Below are 19,508 nucleotides of genomic sequence, written 5' to 3'. Positions count from 1 at the left end.
ATAACTTATGGAATAAGAACAATTCGAATTCTTCCGAATATTTGTTTTGATTAGTAATACCAAATAATGACTCAGAAAGTGTTGGATATAATATGTTTCGAATAATTTGTTGGCGTGGAAATAATTGCCCATGAAACCAACATTCCTTCGATTTATATCGAATCTGATTAAACTCATTAAGCGATATAAATTCCGGAATTTTACTTAAAGTTTTAAGTATTAAATTAACATCATTAACACATAAAAAAAAGTCTAAAAATTGTTCATTAAATGTAAAATAGAAGGATGGTATATTATAGATAGAACGACATTCTTTAATTTTACTGGTGATCATTTCAATTTTGTCGTTTTGTTTGTTAATGGTATTAATCATTGTCTTTAAAAATGTCTTATACTTGTGAAGATTTAAAAGTTTGACCCATTTTAACATGAAATACCAGAAAAAATCATCAAAAAGAACTTTTCGACACATATCAGAGGGCCAGCCTTTACTAAGGATTATACGAAAAAGCTGGACATGATGCTCAGGAAGAAGATGAAATGATTCAACTAGATATTTTACAAAAGTATCAATGACAACAGGCATAAAGCCATTGTCATCAGTGGGGATGTCACAATCAAATGCAAAAGAATTAAAAAAATTGTTAAGGACAATTTCAAAATATCTGTATGATATGGCATTATGTAAAAATGGTTGTAAAACTTTGATGGCTATTGACGGCTTAGATTTTGCGACAATTTGGGCATAGAAAATAAATGATAAGTCAAGAAATTCTTTGGAAGAAAAATATCCAAAAATGGCTGGAATGGATAAGTTGATTAAATAAGGAAAAAAATTCTGTTTGTGCTTTGAAACTACATCGGAAGCAAATTCTTCAAGATGAGAATGAATATATGTAAGTAAAAATGATATACTTTGAGTCATTTGTGAAAGACCAATAAATGTAACTAACATTTTTGGCTTGAAAATAAATTGATCAACATCCTTAATAAATTTATAAGATGCATTATTTTCCTGAAAAAAGTTATTAAATATTATTATCCTTTGAGCATTTATTAATTCGTTTCTGTATTTGTTAAGTTCACTTGTGGAGTCTATAAATAAGCGTTCTGTTTTCCTAGAAATTTGTTTGAAAATTTTGTTTGGGCTTATTTCTTCTTCCATCCAAAGCCCCAATTTTGAAATTTTGTATATATTCAAAATTGAATAGTGGCGGATCACTTAAAGCTAATCGTCCACATTCTGAATCTTAATACTCATAGAATTTTTTCAAAATAAAAAAAAAAAACTTTTTATTCAAGTTTATTTTTGTACATCATATAAAATTTTTACTACTAAATTATTTTTTTAATATTATTTAGACATCTATTTCTAATAGATAGCAGATGATTAATCTCTGATCAAAGAAATAACTTTATTGGATTGTGCATATTGTTTCATAAAAAATAAATTTCCAATTTCTGCTGCTTGATTAATAATATATTCATTGATTTGCATCCTTTTTGTGAATATATAAAAACTTCATAATTATGATATAAAACACATGTACTTCTTAATTCTTCTAAATTATCAGTTTTGTTAATTTTATTTTCATAAATATATTTAAAGATATCATTTCAATGAAATTTAATTGATGCTTCATATGATTCTTCAGGTGTTGAATGATTTTGTTCGCATAAATGAATGAATTCCTCATTTCCACCTGCAATTGAATATTTATCTGTATTTTCCATATTAGAACCATTCATAAGTAAATATTTAAAACATTTAAAATGTAAATGAAGAAAAAAAATGCAGCATAATCAATTAATGAAACATTTTTTTATTAATAAATGAACAACTTTCATAAAGTGACGGCTGAATTGTTTGATTTAAATCAAAATCATTTTGTGATGATATTTATTGAAGTTTTTCGAATAATTTTTGCATTTTCTTTTGGATTATGTCCTTCTTTATTATATTTCCTATTAAGTTCCCAATCATTCTTTGAAAGTTTTTCATAATTTTCATTGATTTGTTTCATAAAATCTAAATATTCCATTTTTTGAATTTAATAAAGATCGAGTAACGAAATCTTTAGATGGGATGAATTCAAATGGTAATAATGTCGTTGGGATATTTATGAATAGCTTTTATTATGAAATATAATTTTTTTCAGATTTGCTTTTGGAAATATTTTTGTCGATCTTTTTCTTCAATTGTTGGAACCAAATTCAAATCAGTAGTGATATTTACCTTATCACAGAAATTAAATATTCGATTTATGCATAAATCATAAGCACTTAAATTGATGACAATCATATGTGGATTAAGGATATGATATTTCTCATTGTGAAAAGAATTTCAATAAAAATAATTGGGTCATTGCATACCACAATTGTGAAAAGCCAAAAGAATTTCAAAAATTTCTTTTTTTCCTTTATATTATAGAATTTGAGACGAAAACGATTATGTAAACTATACATCACACCCAACCGCAAATGATCTGCCACAAAAGTGGCATTTTATATGGAATCTCAAGTAAAAAGTGAAAACGAATGGGAACATTAATATATATATTAATAATTTAATTTTTAATTTAAACAAAGAAAATATCATTCAATCTTCGAAATCAATCATAAGTAAATTTGATAATATTTATCCATTCTCTTTTAATTTAATTATTGTTAGGATTACATATGCAACTATTATCATACGAATGAAAGATGTTGATTTATATTTGGATTTTCTTAAAGAAATCAAAAAACTAGAAACGAACACTCAGAAAGATATTAATATTTTTACTGTATATGGACATTTTCTTGTTGGTGAAAATACACAAGAATCATATTATCTTCTTATGAAAATGATTAAAGATAATTTACTCGATAAAAAAATCATTAAAAACATAAAAAATTCATTATTTACTTCTAAAGGATATTTTATACAGCACATGCCAAATGAAACATTTAAAGATTTAAGGGATTATAAATTTGCTGAATATATTCAAAAAAATTATGAAGAACTTTTAAAGAATGAATGGGAACTTCTTATCCAGGAAGGAGTTAATCCGAATGAAATTGTGAAAATGATTCAAAATGATGATGTTGAAAAACTTCAAGAAATATCATCACAAACAAATTTTGATTTTAATCAAACAATTAAGCCAACACTTTATGAAAGATATTCATTCGTTAATAAAAAAAATGTTACATTAATTGATTATGCAGCATTTTTTGGATCAGAAAAATGTTTTAAATATTTAATTATAAATGGATCAAAAGTAGAAAACACAGGTAAATATGCAATTGCAGGTGGAAATGAGGAAATCATTCATTTATGTGAACAAAATCATTTAACATTTGAAGGTGCATATGAAGCAGCAATAGAATTTCATCGAAATGATATCTTTAAATATATTTATGAAAATAAATTAGAAAAAATACAATCAATATCAAAAATCTCTAAAGATAAAACTAATGATTTAGTAAGTTTTTGTATTAAAAAAGATAATTATGAAATTTTGGAATTTTTCGAAGAAAAAGGAATTAATATTACTGTTGATAATATAAATGAATCAGCAAGAAAGGGAAATTTATATCTCGTTAAATATTTCCTTCAAAATAATCAAATTCCAAAAAATATTTTGCCATTTGCTTCAGAATCAGGAAATATTGAAATTGTGAAATATATTTTAGATAAAGAAGGAATTGATGTTAATGCAACAAATATTCATTTGAATAATTTAATATATGTTTTAATATTTTGAAATGTGTTATAATAATTTGGAATATGTTTTAATAATTTGAAACAGCACTTCATATTGCAGTTGGAAATGATAATATAGAAATAGTAAAATTACTTTTAGATAAAGAAGGAATTGATGTTAATGCAAAATATATTCATTTGAATAATTTTATATATGTTTTAATAATTTGGAATTTATTTTCGTAATTTTATACAGCAATTCAAATTGCACAAGAGAAACAAAACGGTTATACAGAAATAGAAAATCTACTTCGTGAAAAATTAGGAAGAACTGAATGAGTTTTCCCAGATTGAAAGAAATTTCTTCCTTATGCTGTATTTTGAACATAGCATGTTAAGACGAATTCTGTGTTATTTATACCTTTACTAAAATTTTACCTATTCCCCAAGAGTTGAAAAAAATTACCAAAGGGGAATGTTTTATCGCCAATGAGAGCACCCGATATCATGATTTTGAAATCAAAAGATTCGTTTTAGACTTTTTTCAATGAGAGCTCTCAGCGATAAACATAAAAATGAAAAATATTAATTATTTTTACCAAATAAAAAAATAAAATTCAATATGTAAAAAATTACTGAAATGATTTATGTGAAACTATCGATACGAAGGCGATTTTCTTTTTTTTCATTGACAAATAAGTATCTTTCATAAAGTGATGGTTCAATTGTTTGATAATCAAATTTTGATTGTGATTATTCTTTTCTTGAATTATTACTAATACATCATTTCTAATTATTTTTATAATTCTTACTACTTTTTAATTATTTAAATCAAATTACAAACAAATTTGTTGAAATTATATCAGGATTACATCACAAATATATCATTAACATATATTAAATATTGTTTTTATCAACATTAATTCCTATAATTATAAATGATTATAATTGCTCGATAACGACAAACTTATTCACAAATTATTCGAAAACAAATAAAAATATCATCAGATTAAAACAATTCCAACTTTAATCCTTAATAAAAATACTAAGAAAAAAAAAACTTTTACATTACATTAAGGCGTTTCGTGTGACCCCAATTGGCTTCCCAGTTCTATTGGCCTTTTCACTGCCACTGGTCTTGACAATCTTCTTGCCGCTATTTGCACTGGCGCAGGTGCCTGCAGCGTTCTTGGCGCTCCGTTTTGGTGCTGTTGCAGTACTGCATTTCCATTTCTTACTGCTCTTCCAGGCATTCTCACTTGGTACCTTTGCATTTCATCGTTTTGCTTATTGCTTTGGAAGTTGAATTTCATACTTTGGTCGATTTTCTTATGCGGAACCATTTTTTGGACGTTGTGCATCACGTCCTTCATCTTTTCGGTGATGTTTTCCTTCAGCAATTGTCTATACATTGAAGTCAACTCAGTGAAATCGCCATTTAATAGTTGCTGATGAAGCGAATGACAATCAATGCCTAACTCAACCATCTTGTCGACAATTTCTTTGTTGATCACTTCCTTACCGGGACACTCTGTTGCTTGGAAATTGATGAGCGCGTTGTACTCATACTGTGAGAACCATGGATGCTCGCGGATCTTCTTGAGCGTGATTCGGTTCTCTGGCGCTTTCGCAAGCATTTTTTTAAGTAAGTCGACTAAAGAGGGAGACATGTAACAGTGGTAATGAACATCGGTGTAAACGATTTTTTGTAATAGACGTTGTACATTTTCATCGTCATATGGTAAATGTCCAGCAACCATGGAAAATAATAAGATCCCAGCACTCCAAATATCAGTGGCAGCAGTGTAGGGCTTGCCTTTGATCATCTCTGGCGCTGCATAATGTGGGGAGCCACACGCAGTTTTGAGCTCTGGGGTGGATATTGTGAATTGATTACTAAGTCCAAAATCAATAACACGAATGTTGTTGTATCGATCTAACATAACATTCTCTGCTTTAAGATCTCGGTGAGCAACCATCTTCTCATTATGAAGATATTCTAAAACTGATATTATTTGGGAAAAATAATGACGTGCTTGAAGTTCCGTAAGCTGCCCTTTCATGTTAATGAAATTAAGCATATTCCCACCTTTGGCATATTCCATAACTAAAAAATGATAATTATCATCTTCTAACGTTTCAAAAAATTCAGCAATAAAGGGATGCCGAATTTGTTTTAGAAGATTAACCTCTCGAGCAAAACGCGTTTTATCATCCGCAGTGGATAAGTTTTTTTTCATAATGACTTTAATTGCAACACGGACATTAGTAATAACATTCCTCGCAAGCCAGACTGTTGAGAATGCCCCAGAGCCTATTTTATGAAGCATTAGATAGTTCCCAATTTGTGTTTCACCTGGAACCAAACTCATTAAAAATATGATCGTCAGGATATATTCAAAAAAGCAACGATAGAATAAAATCTATAGAAATTGGACTTTAGAAAGAATAACCGGATGAATTCAAAAAGCATATGACAGTTTTCATTAATTGTATTGAAATCCCACAAACAATAAGCGGTTTGAAGTTAAGAGCGTAAACTAATGTTCAAAAATGGGACGACTTTTGATCGTTTTTAACAGAAATACCATTCAAAAAGTTGAATTTGGTTTCCCAAGTTTATTGTAAGTTCCTACTTACGTAGTGATTTTTGATAAGGAATGCGAATCGTTAAATTCAAATATGTATAGACATTTTTCTTTGCAATAAATACCCTCCGTACCTCAGCCTACTGGTCAGTATTCTTGCACCCACCGCTCGCCCTCCGGACCCCTCGATCTCGTAAGAATAATTTCGATTTTAGTATAGGGAACGCCAATCAAATCACTGAACGAAATCCCAGGATTACGGTGAGACGATAGATAATTCGGTTAAGTGGAATTATTTTCCCAGAAAAATACGTTATTTACGATAGGATACGATATACATTCAAAAAAACATAAGAAAATTAGCTGTCATAAAATTATCAAAAAGTTGTTATTGAGTCTTCATGATTTTAAAGGTGGTTGTAAATGGAATGGTCCAAAATCGTCTTTTTAAATCTAGTAATTTTAATGACTCATGTTTTTCTAATGTATTTTAATGTCATTGATAGGCAAATTGGTTTATCACAGAGAATTCTTTTTATCGTTTCAAATCCAATAGATTTATTCAAATATTTCGGACCAACTCTTTCCAAATCAAAAAATCCTTTCATTCTTTCCTTGTCCCCGGGGAGAGAAAATTTTACTCAAGCTCAAAATGATTTTGAAGTAGCTTGTCGTATTGCAAAAATCAATCCAAAAAATTGCATTATAAATACATATAATCCAGATAGCTTCCAAGGAAGCCAGTGGTCTGTTGAAGAAATAGCTTTATCTGTTCAACATTATATTAATGAAATCAAACCAAATCTTACCATTACATATGATTCTAAAGGAATGAATAATGAGTTCAATGCAATGATAAGTAGAGCTCTTGCACCAAATTTGGTGAACGTTTCTAGCATGCCACTTTCCAAAATTTCGAAAATGTTTCAATTCCATCAAAACAAAATCCAACAAACTAATATCAATCAGTTTAGTATTGATAACATTTCACTTTTATTTATCCAAACACCACCAAAATCAATTTTTTACGCTGGGTTTTTTGGAACATTTCAATTCCTTCTTCGTGTTAACGTGAAACATAACAATATTATACTGCTTTCAGCTCCGGTCGGAAAGAATTTTCACAAAGTACAAAAGGCACTTAAAGTTTTTGATAGTGAAAACTCTTTTTTGAGCCAATTTTTACAGTTTCATATGCATTCGACGTATGTAAATAAATTAATTCTCCCGACAATGGCTGCTATATAGTGTTGTTTGTTAATTTTTATAAAGATGTATATATATTTAAATTATTTTTTTGAAATCATTTTTCACAATCAAATTGTTCTACAACAAAAATATTTTTTTTAGTTCACTTTATTAATTTGATTTAAAGTCTTTTGTTAAATAATGATTGATTTAAAATGTTCAAAGGAAAAAATGATTTTTTCTCGAATAAGAGCTATCGTTAAAAATCTTTGGAGATGAGAGAAGTTGTTTTTTCTTCGGAACGCAGCTCTCTTTATATAGAAACAGAATATCCAACAAACATCATGAAGCCAAATCCAAATTCTCCAAGAGTACCAAATTTTATACCAATTCTTTTATCACGTATTTCATTCCTTTTTTTCTTTTCATTTTTTGTTGCTCAAATATTCATCAGCTTTCCTCTTAATACGGCACTTACACTTACACCCATTATAATTATTCTTGCTACTTCAGGAATTCTTGAAATTATTCAATTTTTTCGGCGCAAAAAATTAACACAACAAATAGACAGAAGAAGAATTACTGTACTTCGCGATCACAACTGGATAGAAATACCATGGCAAGCAGTTTCTGTTGGTGATATAATCAAATTAACAAATGGCGAAGTAGCTCCTGCAGATTTAGTTTTGTTATGTACCACAAATGGAGGTCAATGCGCTATTGATACGCATATTATTGATGGCTCAAACCAATTAAAAGCTCGAAATCCACATAAAGATTTACATTTTTTATCACAAAACCAAATTATTTCAAACATAACACTTACCATGAACTATTCAAAAGAAGTTCAAGAACCGAACTCAATTAGTTCCAAAGTACTTTTTAATGGAACTATTGAAATTGAAAATCGGCAAATACATCTCGGAAACTCACAATTTATTGAACGCTACTCTGCTTTATATCAAGTAAGTGATGTAATATGTGGAGTTGTTTATACTGGTACTGATTGTCGAACAGTCAAATGCAATCCAGAACCACCTATTAAATTTTCCAGATTTGAGCTATGGTTCAATGTCCACAATGTTGTTTCGTTGGTTTTCGCTGTATTTTTGGCTTTACTCTCTGCAACTCTTTCTATTTTCTATCGCAAAATATCAGAAAAATGGCCTTTCTACGATGATTCTCCAATAGGAGAGTATTTTTTGAATAATTTCAAAAACTTTTTTTGCTTATTTCTAACATTTGTTCCAATAGATGTTTATTGGGGTTCTGATATTATCTTTTTAATTCATAGTCTTTTCATACAAAGTGATGAAGGGACTGTTGTGCCTTCAATTTATTCTGTTAATCAACTTGGTCAAGTGGATTCGATCGTAATGTCGAAATCACTTTTGGTTGATAAAGGCATTAACGTTCTCCGAGTATATGTAAACGGTCAAATATATGGCAAAACGATCACATCCTGCGGTTTAGCGGGACGCCTTGCCAACGGTTACTACCCACCCCAAAGTCCGTTTGTTGCGTTTGATGATGATAATCTTGTTTCAGATGAAAGTACATATCTTTTTTTCCTTCATCTTACTTTATGTCATTCAGCCGTTCCCTTTTTAGTTAATGATTATGTTGGCTATATTTCGAATTTTCCAGAAGATGAGCCATTACTTAAATTAGCATCACAATATGGGTATGTCTTTATGAGACGATCCAATGAGTTTTGTGCCACCATATTTGATCAACAAGCACGTTTTATGGTCTTAAATTATTTTCCACCATCACCACAACACCCGCGTGTTTCATTAATATTTGCGGATCTTGATGGCACTGTCAAAATGTTTATTCGTGGAGATGTTGATTCTATGCGTGGATATGTTGAAATTCCATCTGATGTTGAACAAACCTTTAAAGAAGAAGGGCTCAGAGTTATTTGTTGTTCATATAAACAATTTACGCATGAAGAAGTCCGCCAAATTCGAATGTCAATGCAACGCGCGCGAACAGAAAGCGCTGATTATATTTTTAATTTTATTAACAACTTAGAAATGGGCGGAAAGTTTTTAAGTTTAATAGCATTTGAAGAACAACCACATGAAGGTGCATTAGAGTTAATTAGTTATGCGAAACGTGCAAACATCCAATTGATTTTAGCATCGCCAAGTCGTAGTTCATCATTAGAAACTACAGCGATATCATTAGGCTTCATTAAGAACATGAATAACATATCATATATTGAAGGTAATAGCATTGAAACTGTTGCACAATGTATTAATAATATCATTGAAGAAAATCATACAAAAGACGTCTTGTCAATAGATAATGATTCCATTCCATTTTTGGTTAAAGTTCCTTCGATTAAAGACATTTTAAAGAATAAAGTGATATTAATCGAAAAAGCAAACCCAATACAAATCGGACAATTGTTAACAATCATAAAAAACGTGGCTAAAAAAAACGTGTTAGCAATCGGCCATTCTGTTTCTGATTCCATCTATATGAATAACGCAAGTTTAAGCGTGTCCGTGAATATTGATACTATTTCGCCTTCGAATTATTCGAGTGATATAGTCGTACAAAAACTTGATACTTTAAGAAAACTAATTTTCCTGCACGGTGGGTTGTTACGTGAAAGATTAATGTTTTTCTTGAAATATCGAAACTTTTATAACCTTTTCATAGGATATTTGATGTTTTTTTATAGCTTTTTCACCGCTTTTTCTGCAACTCCGATATTTAATGAAAGTCAAATTTTATCGACTTTAATGTTTTATACAATGTTGCCTGTTTTATCTCGCGCTATTTTTAACCAAAAAGTACCTTTGGAATTATTAAAATCTTCGCCAGAATATTATGGTTCAAATGGTTTAAAACGAAAAAATATTTTATTGTCTCTTTTCATATCACATGTCATGGCGATAGGTTTGTCATTTTTGATCTTCGAAATTTTAAACAGATTGGCTAATAATGTAAGAGTACCATATGGTGATTCATTTTCTTATGTGGAAATTTCATTTACGACACAGGCGTTTGTAGTTGCTACTGCAATTTTGACATTGATACCAATGTGTAACACTTGGACAACAATACATTATTTGTGCGTTTATGGTACTTTGGTGTGTTTCTTTGTGTTTTCGAGAATTGAGACTGATCGAGAAAGTTCTGGTCAGTTTTATAATGTGGCGAATGCCTTAAGCTCGCATAATGGGTTTTGGGCATTGTTTGTGTTCTACGCTGGAATTGTGGAGTACTTGGCGCTCGTGTTCGTGTTGATCGAAAAGTTAACTTTAAGGAAAAAGAAAGAGAAAAAACTGGCGGAAAGAGAAGAATTAACACTAGATACTGTAATTAATGAAATTTAATTAAATAAAATGTATTTTTAAGTATTTGGAATTACTCTTAGAAAAATCAGTGCTACTGTAAATCAGTCAAAAAATGCAATGTCAAATGAAAAAAATTCTGAGTCTTACAACGACAATAAGATTAATTTGCAATGATTATATCACAAATTTTATCAACTTCATTTTCATATCAAAGCTGTTATAGGCATGATGGGAACACATATCAAATACTTGTTTAAAGTCACTATTTGTTAATTAAATTTGGATTATCATCATTACAAATTTTAGCTAATCTATTTTCAAAAATATTTAATACCTATGATAAAAAATCAATTCTTAAAAACAATTTTTTAAAAGAAATTAAATTAAAAAAAATGTTACACAACATGTTACTATTTCTACAAGAATCACATAAATTCCAAATGAAATTTTTTATCAATGGACATATTTATTAAGTGCTAATCTTCGTGAAAGTAATGCATTTCAGTATTGTGTAGGCTTAACAACAGTTTTTATTGGCAAAATGTTCAAACAATTGGTGAATCAGAATTTTTTAGGTGTTATTCATTAACAAATATTTACAATTCCAAAATCAGTTAAAGTTTTTGGCGAATATGCATTTACACAATGTAGAAAATTAATGACAGTTTCCATTGGTGAAAATGTCATAACATTTGGTGAACGTGCATTTTCTTATTTTCATCATGTGATAGAATAATTGTTTATCTGAGTGAAGGTATTTTAACTATTGGTTTTCAGTCACTAAGTATTTATAATTTCACATATTCAAACACATATTCATTTTCATATATTAATTCCACTCATGCATATGTTTCTACATCCATTGATCAATGTATATGAAGGAACTTTCACATGCTATTCTTAAACAATTTTAACAAACAATGATGACGATTTTCTTCATAACTTTATCAGAATGAATTGTAAAAATATTTTTTTTAGGTTTTCCAATAAAAATTATTGTATACAATTAAATTTTCAAAATATGCTGTTTTTCTTTTCTTGTGTTTTGTTTCTATCGGTTTTTGGAGCACCTCAAGTAAACGGTTAAATGTACGTTTGATTTCTTCAAAGAATGCAAGAAAGAAAAACATTTAAAAGAGGCGGAATATTTTTAAATTATGAAATTTTACAATTAATTGGAAGGGGAGGATTTGCAGATGTTTATTATGTTCGAAATACAAAAGATCAAAAAAGATATGCATTAAAAGTTGAAACAATTGGAGAAGGCAAACGAACAATTGCAAATGAACAAATGGTTATGCAAGAAATCCAAGGCTCAGGTTTATTTCCACGATATATTGATTCCGGTCAAACCAAAAATTATCGATTTTTAGTGATGGAATGTCTTGGCCCATCATTAACAACAGTTCGCAAACTCCGTAGTGGCAACAAATTTTCTTTATCTACAACATTAATAGTTGCTGTTGAAACTCTTAGATGTATTCGCGAATTTCATAATTGCGGATTTATTCATCGAGACATAAAACCAGCAAATTTTTTAATCAGGCCAAGTCGTTCTAAACCATTAGCTTTAATTGATTATGGACTTTCACGTCGATATATTGATCCAGAAACAAATGAACATGTTCAACCACGAGCGCGTGTTGGCTTTGCCGGAACTGCTAAGTATGCATCTCTTAATGCTCATGAGTGTAAAGAACTTTCGCGAAGAGATGATCTCATTAGTTGGTGGTTTTCTATTGTTGAAATATATAATGGGAAACTTCCATGGGGAACAGAGACAGATAAAAACGTAATATATAATTCGAAACTAAATTTAGATGTTAATACATTAAATTTGCCAAAAGAATTGACTGATATTTTAGATTTAATTCTTGAATATAAGTTCGAAGATAAGCCAAATTATGCATTGATAACATCATTTTTAATCGAATGTATGAATAATAACAGTTGTTTCTTTGATGAAGATTTCGATTGGGAGGAACTTAATCAAAGAGAAAAAGAAAATGTTTCAGTGATATCATTTGATCCACCAAAAAACGAAATGCCAACAATTCCAACAGATTTAGTGCCGGCTGTGAAGCCAAAGAAAGAAGATGAAGAATCAAAGAATCATGAGAAACCGGAAAAGAAAAAGAAAAAATGTTTTATATGTTAATAAAATTAAATAAAATAAATTTTTTTTTTTAAAAAAAGAACAGTTATTTTCGCGATATATATTGTAAAAGATAAAATAATTAAGCAGTAAACAAATAAAAAATTTACATTTTTCTTTTTAGTCAAAAATGTATTAACGGTCACTTTAAGTCAGTTTTGCTTTTTTGGAAAAAAATTCATCTCATTTTACATTTAACAGAAGAAAATTTAGGACTAGACTTACTTTAAAGCTTTGTTAATACTTTTGTTGCAAAAATTTGAAAATAAATTTTACGATCAAGAAATTTAATCAATAATGAATTGTTAAAATCACATTAAAAAAGAAAGTTATAGATCTCTGAAGGTTCGTTTAATTGATTATTAGAAAATTAATTGTATCAATTTCCTAAAGGATATTACAGCACTTGTTTCCGCCAGACTTACTTTCCTTCTTTGGCTTCTCTGCAGCTGGGTGTAAAGCAGTTCTTATTGCAAGCTGAAAGACCTCATTTAAGTTGTATTGTTTCAAAGCAGAGCATTCAATGTAATGAGCAGCGCCAACACTAGAAGCTGTAGCCTTACCATCTTCGGTTGAAATTGGTGCTTCACCGACTTCACATTTTGATGGATCCTTCTGGTATTCATCTCTTAAATCTGATTTAAGACCAACCAATATGAAAGGAGCTTCTTTACAGTGTTCCCTCATTTCTGGAATCCATTGTGTTGAAACGTTTTCGAGTGATGCGGGAGAAACCAATGAAAAGCAAATAAGGAAAATGTCTGTCTCTGGGTAACTTAAAGGTCTTAACTTCTTGTAATCTTCCTGGCCAGCAGTATCCCATAATTGTAAGTTGATAGCTTCGTTGTCACACATTACATTTGTAGTATAATTATCGAAAACAGTCGGAACATAGTCAGTTGGGAAAACGTTGGATGTATAACTGATTAATAAGCAAGTTTTTCCGATAGCACCATCTCCAATAACGACACACTTAAGGTGTTTCATACAGGATTAACAAATTTGGCTTGTCCAAATTTCAGAAATTTTCAACCTACTTTTTGATAACTAACCGAAATACCCACAGTTTGTTGTTTAAAATTTCTTCATTCTTCATATGTTATTACGATGATTTTTTTGTTATATATTTTAAATATAAATGAAAAATTTGTTATTATACATGAATTTCATCTTTAATCAAAAATAATTAATAATTACTTTGAGATTTTTTGTTTTGTCAAAAAAAATTTATAATCTATCGTTTGTGTGAATTTTGAATGAATAAAAAAAATTTAAATAATTTTTAATTTTAATTCTATGAGGAGGACGTTTAAATTGTGGGGTTTTCAATTTAATCTACCCACAGATGAAGGGCGTCTAATATGTACATCCACAACATGATGAAAAGAACAGATAAACATGTAGACCAAAACGACATTGTCGATGAAACGCCTGGACTAATACCAGCAGCATTGGATAAAACAAAACTTGTTGTACCTGTTGGTAAACTTTGTAAAATTACACATTGACGAGAGAGATCATTGTTAAGTTTTAATGCAAAACAGAATCCCATAGTAATCAAAGGCATAACAATATGTCTAATCAACATACAACAAATAAGCTTTGCGATTTTGCATGCTATAAATGAGTTTTGTGCGATAAATCCACCAACACAAAGTAATGAAATACCAAGAACTATGTTTCCTGAGAAATTTGTAAGTGATACAATAATTTCTGGAAATTCCCAGCCAATTACAGACCATATGAAACCACATACATTTGCAATGATAATCGGGCTGGTTACAATTCGAATGATGATGTTTTTAAATACTTGACACTTTGTAATTTTTGGATGTCCATCATCTTTTTGATTGATTGCAAGGTAAATGTTGGATAAAACTAAATAAATTGGAGTTGTCATAAGGTCATTACTAAGTGAAATGAGTGAAACAACAACGTTATTTTCTTCACCCCAAATTGCATTAAAAATTGGAATTCCAATAACAAGATAATTTACAAATGAACAAGGAAGCGTGACACTCAAGTACGCTTTTAATTTATCTTGAAACTTAAATAAGAAGATCATACATAATAAAATATGTGTTGCAATTGTTGTTAAAATTCCAACAACGAATGGCATGAAGTTTAAATCAGCAAATTTCCTCTTTCCAATGCTTCTAAATATTAACGGAAAATAACAAATTTTCAAAAGATATTGATTTAGACATTGGACAATGCTCGTAGGCAAAAACTTGAATTTAAACACGATGAAGCCAATTACAATTATGATTAACATGGATACACCAATTTGGAACACATAGAGGTAGTCGACGGCCATTCAATGGTGATCATTTTCAATCAGGTATAAAAAATTGAATTGTTTGACCACCCAAAGTTTACAACGCAAAATTGAACAGTGTAAACACTACGATAAGTGAAACAAAGAACGAAACTGGTTATATATACTTGAATTTTTTTCACCTAATAGTAAATAGTAAATAAAAAATATTTTTGAAGAATCTTGAATAACATTAATTTGATTTAAGTTTTGGTCTTCCGGTGATAAATTTTTTGAAGTCTATTTTTTTGATCATCTTTTGACTTTTTCAATCGAGTTTACAACGAAAAAAGCAGTTCAAAATGAAAAATTTTCTTTTTTGGACATTATTCCCATTTCTTGCTTTTGGTATTCTTTTCGGATGTCTTAAAATTCTCGGATTCTTTACATTCTCACAATATAAAGACATTTGTACTGATTTAAGAAAGTTCAAATTCGATTCATCTAAGAAAGAAATAAAAGTTCTACAATACAATGTATTTTGGAGGCCATTTCTTCTTCACATTGGAACAAACGAATATATTCTACAAAGGTCACAAATGCTTTCAAAAAAGCTTGATGATTATGACATTGTTTGTTTAAATGAAGCATTTCATTTTGGATCATACACAGTCAAAGAATTTATCAAATCAATGAAATCACGAGGATTTCAATATATTGTTTCATCCAAATCGGTCAAATTTATTTCCAAGCGACTTATTGACAGCGGCGTTTTAATACTCTCCAAGTTACCAATTACAGAAACGTCAGATATTACATATGAATCTGGTTGTTCTTACGATGATTTTGCTGCCAAAGGAAGTGTATATGCAAAAATCCAAATCAATCCAAATGATTCGATTAATGTTTTCTCGACGCATCTTCAAGCTTCGTATGGAAGTGTTACTGAAACAGATTACAGTGTTCGTTCTGATCAACTGAGAGCGCTTAATGAATTTATGGTTCAACATCAAAACGGAAATTCGCCGATGATTTTACTTGGCGACTTAAACATTAATTCGATTGGCGAAGGAAAGGAATATGTACACATGTTGGACACGCTTAAAATCGACAATTTCGAACTTATCGATACTTTAAAGGTATCAAATGGCGAACACTTGTCGACAACATCGGTCTTGAACCAGCCCGGCGATAAGGAGCTGATGACGAATGAAAGCATCGACTACATAATGCTGTTCAAGCATAAGAATGACGAAGTGATCAAAGGATTCAACACAACAGTGAAGAAATTTAAGATTAGAAACTTTGCTTACCCTTATCTATCAGATCACTTCGCCGTGGAATCAACAATTGAGTTAAAATAAAATACTTTCTAAACGTTTTATGGACAAAATTATCTTAGTGGTGTTTGAATGAGGGAAGGAAATTATCCTTTAATGAAAATACTATTAAACGATCGAAATTCGAAGCAGTCATACAGATACTTATTCATGTTTATAATATTTTTTTTATCATTAAAAATTCAAAGCAGATTACTTGTTATAGAAAAAAAATTTTCCAATTAATAAAACAAATTGTTTTAAAATTATTTGTATTGTATTAAGCATTTTGATTCAGCCTTCTTTGAGCAAAATTCGTGTTTCAGCTCTCGAAGATAAACATTATTCGAAACTTTCCTTTGAAAACCTAAATTTCATTAAACATTTTGTTCATAAATAAAAGATAAATTATCAACCATATTTATTGAGCTGATCTTGTACAACAAACCTTTTATAATAGTGAAAATATTTTTCCTTCTTGGAATGAAACATTTTTTCAATATTTAAATTCACAGTTTCTTCTCAATATTTTTTTCCTCTTTGTCTCATATTCATATCCAAATGATATCATATAATGCTAAAGCGATCAAAAGTGAACAACTATTTTGTTTGAATTTTCACATGACATTTATGCAAAACGGTCATCAAAAAGACAGTTTAGTAAATTTTGTTATTTGCTCATTGTTGCTTTCATTCTATCCAAGTAATTTGATTCCGTCAAGAACTTCTTTCCGAGTGCGAAAAGTGGCGGCAGACCTCCGTGAGAACCATTTATCTCGAACGACTTGTGCATTGGCATGAACGCCCAGTCTCCGTCGTCCATTTTCCACAGGAGGCAGATGAGCACTGCTGATCCTTCGCCTTTTTCACGGACGGTCAGATTCATAAACTCGAACATGTCGCTTTCGTCGTACAGCCTAAAGTATCCGCCTTTGTTCAATGGGAACGGCTTGTTCTGGTATTGCGATATGCCGACCAACAAATAGCGAACTTCTGGCGGAAGGTCAAATAACTTAACCTTCAAATATAACGTCTCGTTCTTGAACTTGTCAAACTTCTTACTTCGGTCCACGACAAGTTCCATGCAATCTTGGAGATCTTTTCTGTGGCTAAAACAAACGTTACCCAAAGGATTGAAATCGATGTCATAAGCTTCGATTCCTTCATCAAGAGGAAATCCTGGAGGTGATTGATAATCGCCATAAAATATAATGGTCTTTGGAATCGGATGTTTGAAATAATTCGCGACATAGTTAAGTGTTAAACATTTGTTAAGATCAACTTCAAGGCGATGGAAAAGAGTCAAACCATCACGGATTTTAAATAATACTTGAGCTTTGAGACTTTCGACAAATTCAGTCAAGTTTCCGTTAAAGCTGGATAACGATAGACAACCGCCATGAGTGAGAACGTTAAGGCCGCCAGGAAGTTGAACGTTAGAAGGGTTCTTACAGCCATCTGAAATGTGAAGATAGTATTGGCTGCTTTTAACATCTTTCCCTTGGAATTGAAAATGCTCCTGGAAAAGAAGAGTTGGTATTTTGTTTTCTCTTGGGTCAAAAGAAAGGCATTTCAATGTAACTGTACCAGTATAACCATCAAGAATTTCAACAATAGGAACATAATATAGCTGAATGCTACTAAATGGATGCGTTTGAAGAGATGTGGCATTGAATGTTAAATATGGAGTGATTCCTGTCGAAGATACTTGCGTTTGAGGGAATTTTACTTTAATTCCATAGTCATCATGATTACTCTCTCTTGGCACACGACGTGCACAGCCACCATCAGCTCTGTCAAAAACATAATATGAAAGTGTGCTAATTATGTGCCCTGGTTTCAAAGGTGGATTGAACTCAAGGAATGAAACAATGCGCTCAACATCTTTCTTGCTTTTTTCATCTGTTTTAAATGCTGAAAAAGCATTAGGTGATACCATAATTTCAATAGTTGGAGGTCCTTTGGTTTTTAGACTTGTTTTTAATGGAATGCTTGATATGCGATCGCACTCAAAAGGATTTGTCAAGAAATTTATCTTAACTTTTCCGAGATAATCATCTTTTCCAACATAATCATAATCATATACTTTAATCGTGATTATTTTAAGAAATGGGAAGTAAAAGGCAAATGGTTTTTCGAGATGTTCGTCCCAAACAGGATCTAATGTTTTTTTGATTATTTTTGTTTTTCCGATTTTAATTTTACTTCCAAATGCCTTTGCATATACTACAGCATAGGGGTCAGATTTTCCATTTCGATCTGCTGCTGGAAGATTCTTTCCACTGATTACATAAATCCTGAACATGTGACGTGAAATAATATTGAGAGTTCAAAAAGTTATATTTCGGTTGTTTTCAAATAACCATTTTTGGTTTTGAATTGAACATGTCACTTCTGTTGGAATTGAATGAACGTTGTGATGATTATTCTAACAAAAGTGTAATCCTAAACGTCTTCGTAAATTAAGGGCTTGATCAAGCCCCAAAGCACTGTGGTTATTAGTTTATGTCTTTCATATGATTAAAAATAATATTTGTGAAAAAGGCATACTTGACAAAATCATCAAATCTCATTGAACTATATTTTGATATTTTTTCAAGAAAAATCCGAAAATGCTTTTTTGAGTCAAAAGTGAAATAAAGCAATTACACATAAAAATGACTTCGAAAGTTTCCTATGGAAAATATTACATTAGGAATTTCAACAGCAAAATTTGTGTTTTTCATTCACTGATAAAATTCATGCAATCTACTCTCGAAAAACATTTGAAAAATGAAATCAAGATAAATTTGATGATGGTTCATATAGAGGATACAACAGATAACGCTCAAGTGGTAACAGAGCTTGGGTACAGCAATTGTTGTTAATAAAGGTGGACTACATTTCCATGCCTACTTGGAACACATATGTGTTTTTGATTCTCTAGAAGATAAAATTCTGTTTTTTTATTTATCAGAAAATCACTCTCCAAAACTCATTAAAATGTATTTTACATATTT

General features: G+C 30.3%; 7 protein-coding genes across 7 annotated transcripts; 3 read left to right on the top strand and 4 right to left on the bottom strand.

Annotated features, from left to right (window-relative positions):
- Nucleotides 1–4,761: 4,761 nt before the first annotated feature.
- GO595_005029 (CAMK family protein kinase) lies at nt 4,762–6,060 on the bottom strand (the record flags this gene model as incomplete). The annotated part of the gene is made up of 1 exon (XM_067918227.1): nt 4,762–6,060. One exon carries the CDS (start codon nt 6,058–6,060, stop codon nt 4,762–4,764), a length of 1,299 nt encoding a protein of 432 aa, XP_067774801.1.
- Nucleotides 6,061–7,739: 1,679 nt separating this feature from the next.
- On the top strand, nt 7,740–10,817 carry GO595_005028 (phospholipid-transporting ATPase IB; the record flags this gene model as incomplete). The annotated part of the gene is made up of 2 exons (XM_067918226.1): nt 7,740–9,976; nt 10,616–10,817. The coding sequence occupies 2 exons, from the start codon at nt 7,740–7,742 to the stop codon at nt 10,815–10,817; spliced, it is 2,439 nt and encodes an 812-aa protein (XP_067774800.1).
- Nucleotides 10,818–12,153: 1,336 nt separating this feature from the next.
- GO595_005027 (CK1 family protein kinase) lies at nt 12,154–12,936 on the top strand (the record flags this gene model as incomplete). The annotated part of the gene is made up of 1 exon (XM_067918225.1): nt 12,154–12,936. One exon carries the CDS (start codon nt 12,154–12,156, stop codon nt 12,934–12,936), a length of 783 nt encoding a protein of 260 aa, XP_067774799.1.
- Nucleotides 12,937–13,320: 384 nt separating this feature from the next.
- Nucleotides 13,321–13,920, bottom strand: GO595_005026 (ras-related C3 botulinum toxin substrate 2; the record flags this gene model as incomplete). The annotated part of the gene is made up of 1 exon (XM_067918224.1): nt 13,321–13,920. The coding sequence occupies one exon, from the start codon at nt 13,918–13,920 to the stop codon at nt 13,321–13,323; it is 600 nt and encodes a 199-aa protein (XP_067774798.1).
- Nucleotides 13,921–14,263: 343 nt separating this feature from the next.
- GO595_005025 (Auxin Efflux Carrier family protein) lies at nt 14,264–14,998 on the bottom strand (the record flags this gene model as incomplete). The annotated part of the gene is made up of 1 exon (XM_067918223.1): nt 14,264–14,998. One exon carries the CDS (start codon nt 14,996–14,998, stop codon nt 14,264–14,266), a length of 735 nt encoding a protein of 244 aa, XP_067774797.1.
- A 791-nt stretch (nt 14,999–15,789) lies between these two features.
- GO595_005024 (Endonuclease/Exonuclease/phosphatase family protein) lies at nt 15,790–16,554 on the top strand (the record flags this gene model as incomplete). The annotated part of the gene is made up of 1 exon (XM_067918221.1): nt 15,790–16,554. One exon carries the CDS (start codon nt 15,790–15,792, stop codon nt 16,552–16,554), a length of 765 nt encoding a protein of 254 aa, XP_067774796.1.
- Nucleotides 16,555–17,179: 625 nt separating this feature from the next.
- GO595_005023 (C2 domain containing protein) lies at nt 17,180–18,814 on the bottom strand (the record flags this gene model as incomplete). Its single annotated transcript, XM_067918220.1, has 1 exon — nt 17,180–18,814. The coding sequence occupies one exon, from the start codon at nt 18,812–18,814 to the stop codon at nt 17,180–17,182; it is 1,635 nt and encodes a 544-aa protein (XP_067774795.1).
- Between the last annotated feature and the right edge of the window lie 694 nt (nt 18,815–19,508).

The sequence above is a fragment of the Histomonas meleagridis genome (genome assembly GCF_020186115.1).
Source record: "Histomonas meleagridis strain 2922-C6/04-10x chromosome Unknown contig_31, whole genome shotgun sequence".
Lineage (NCBI taxonomy): Eukaryota > Parabasalia > Tritrichomonadida > Dientamoebidae > Histomonas > Histomonas meleagridis.
Note: the sequence above shows the minus strand (reverse complement) of the source record. Positions and strands in the feature narration are given on the sequence as shown.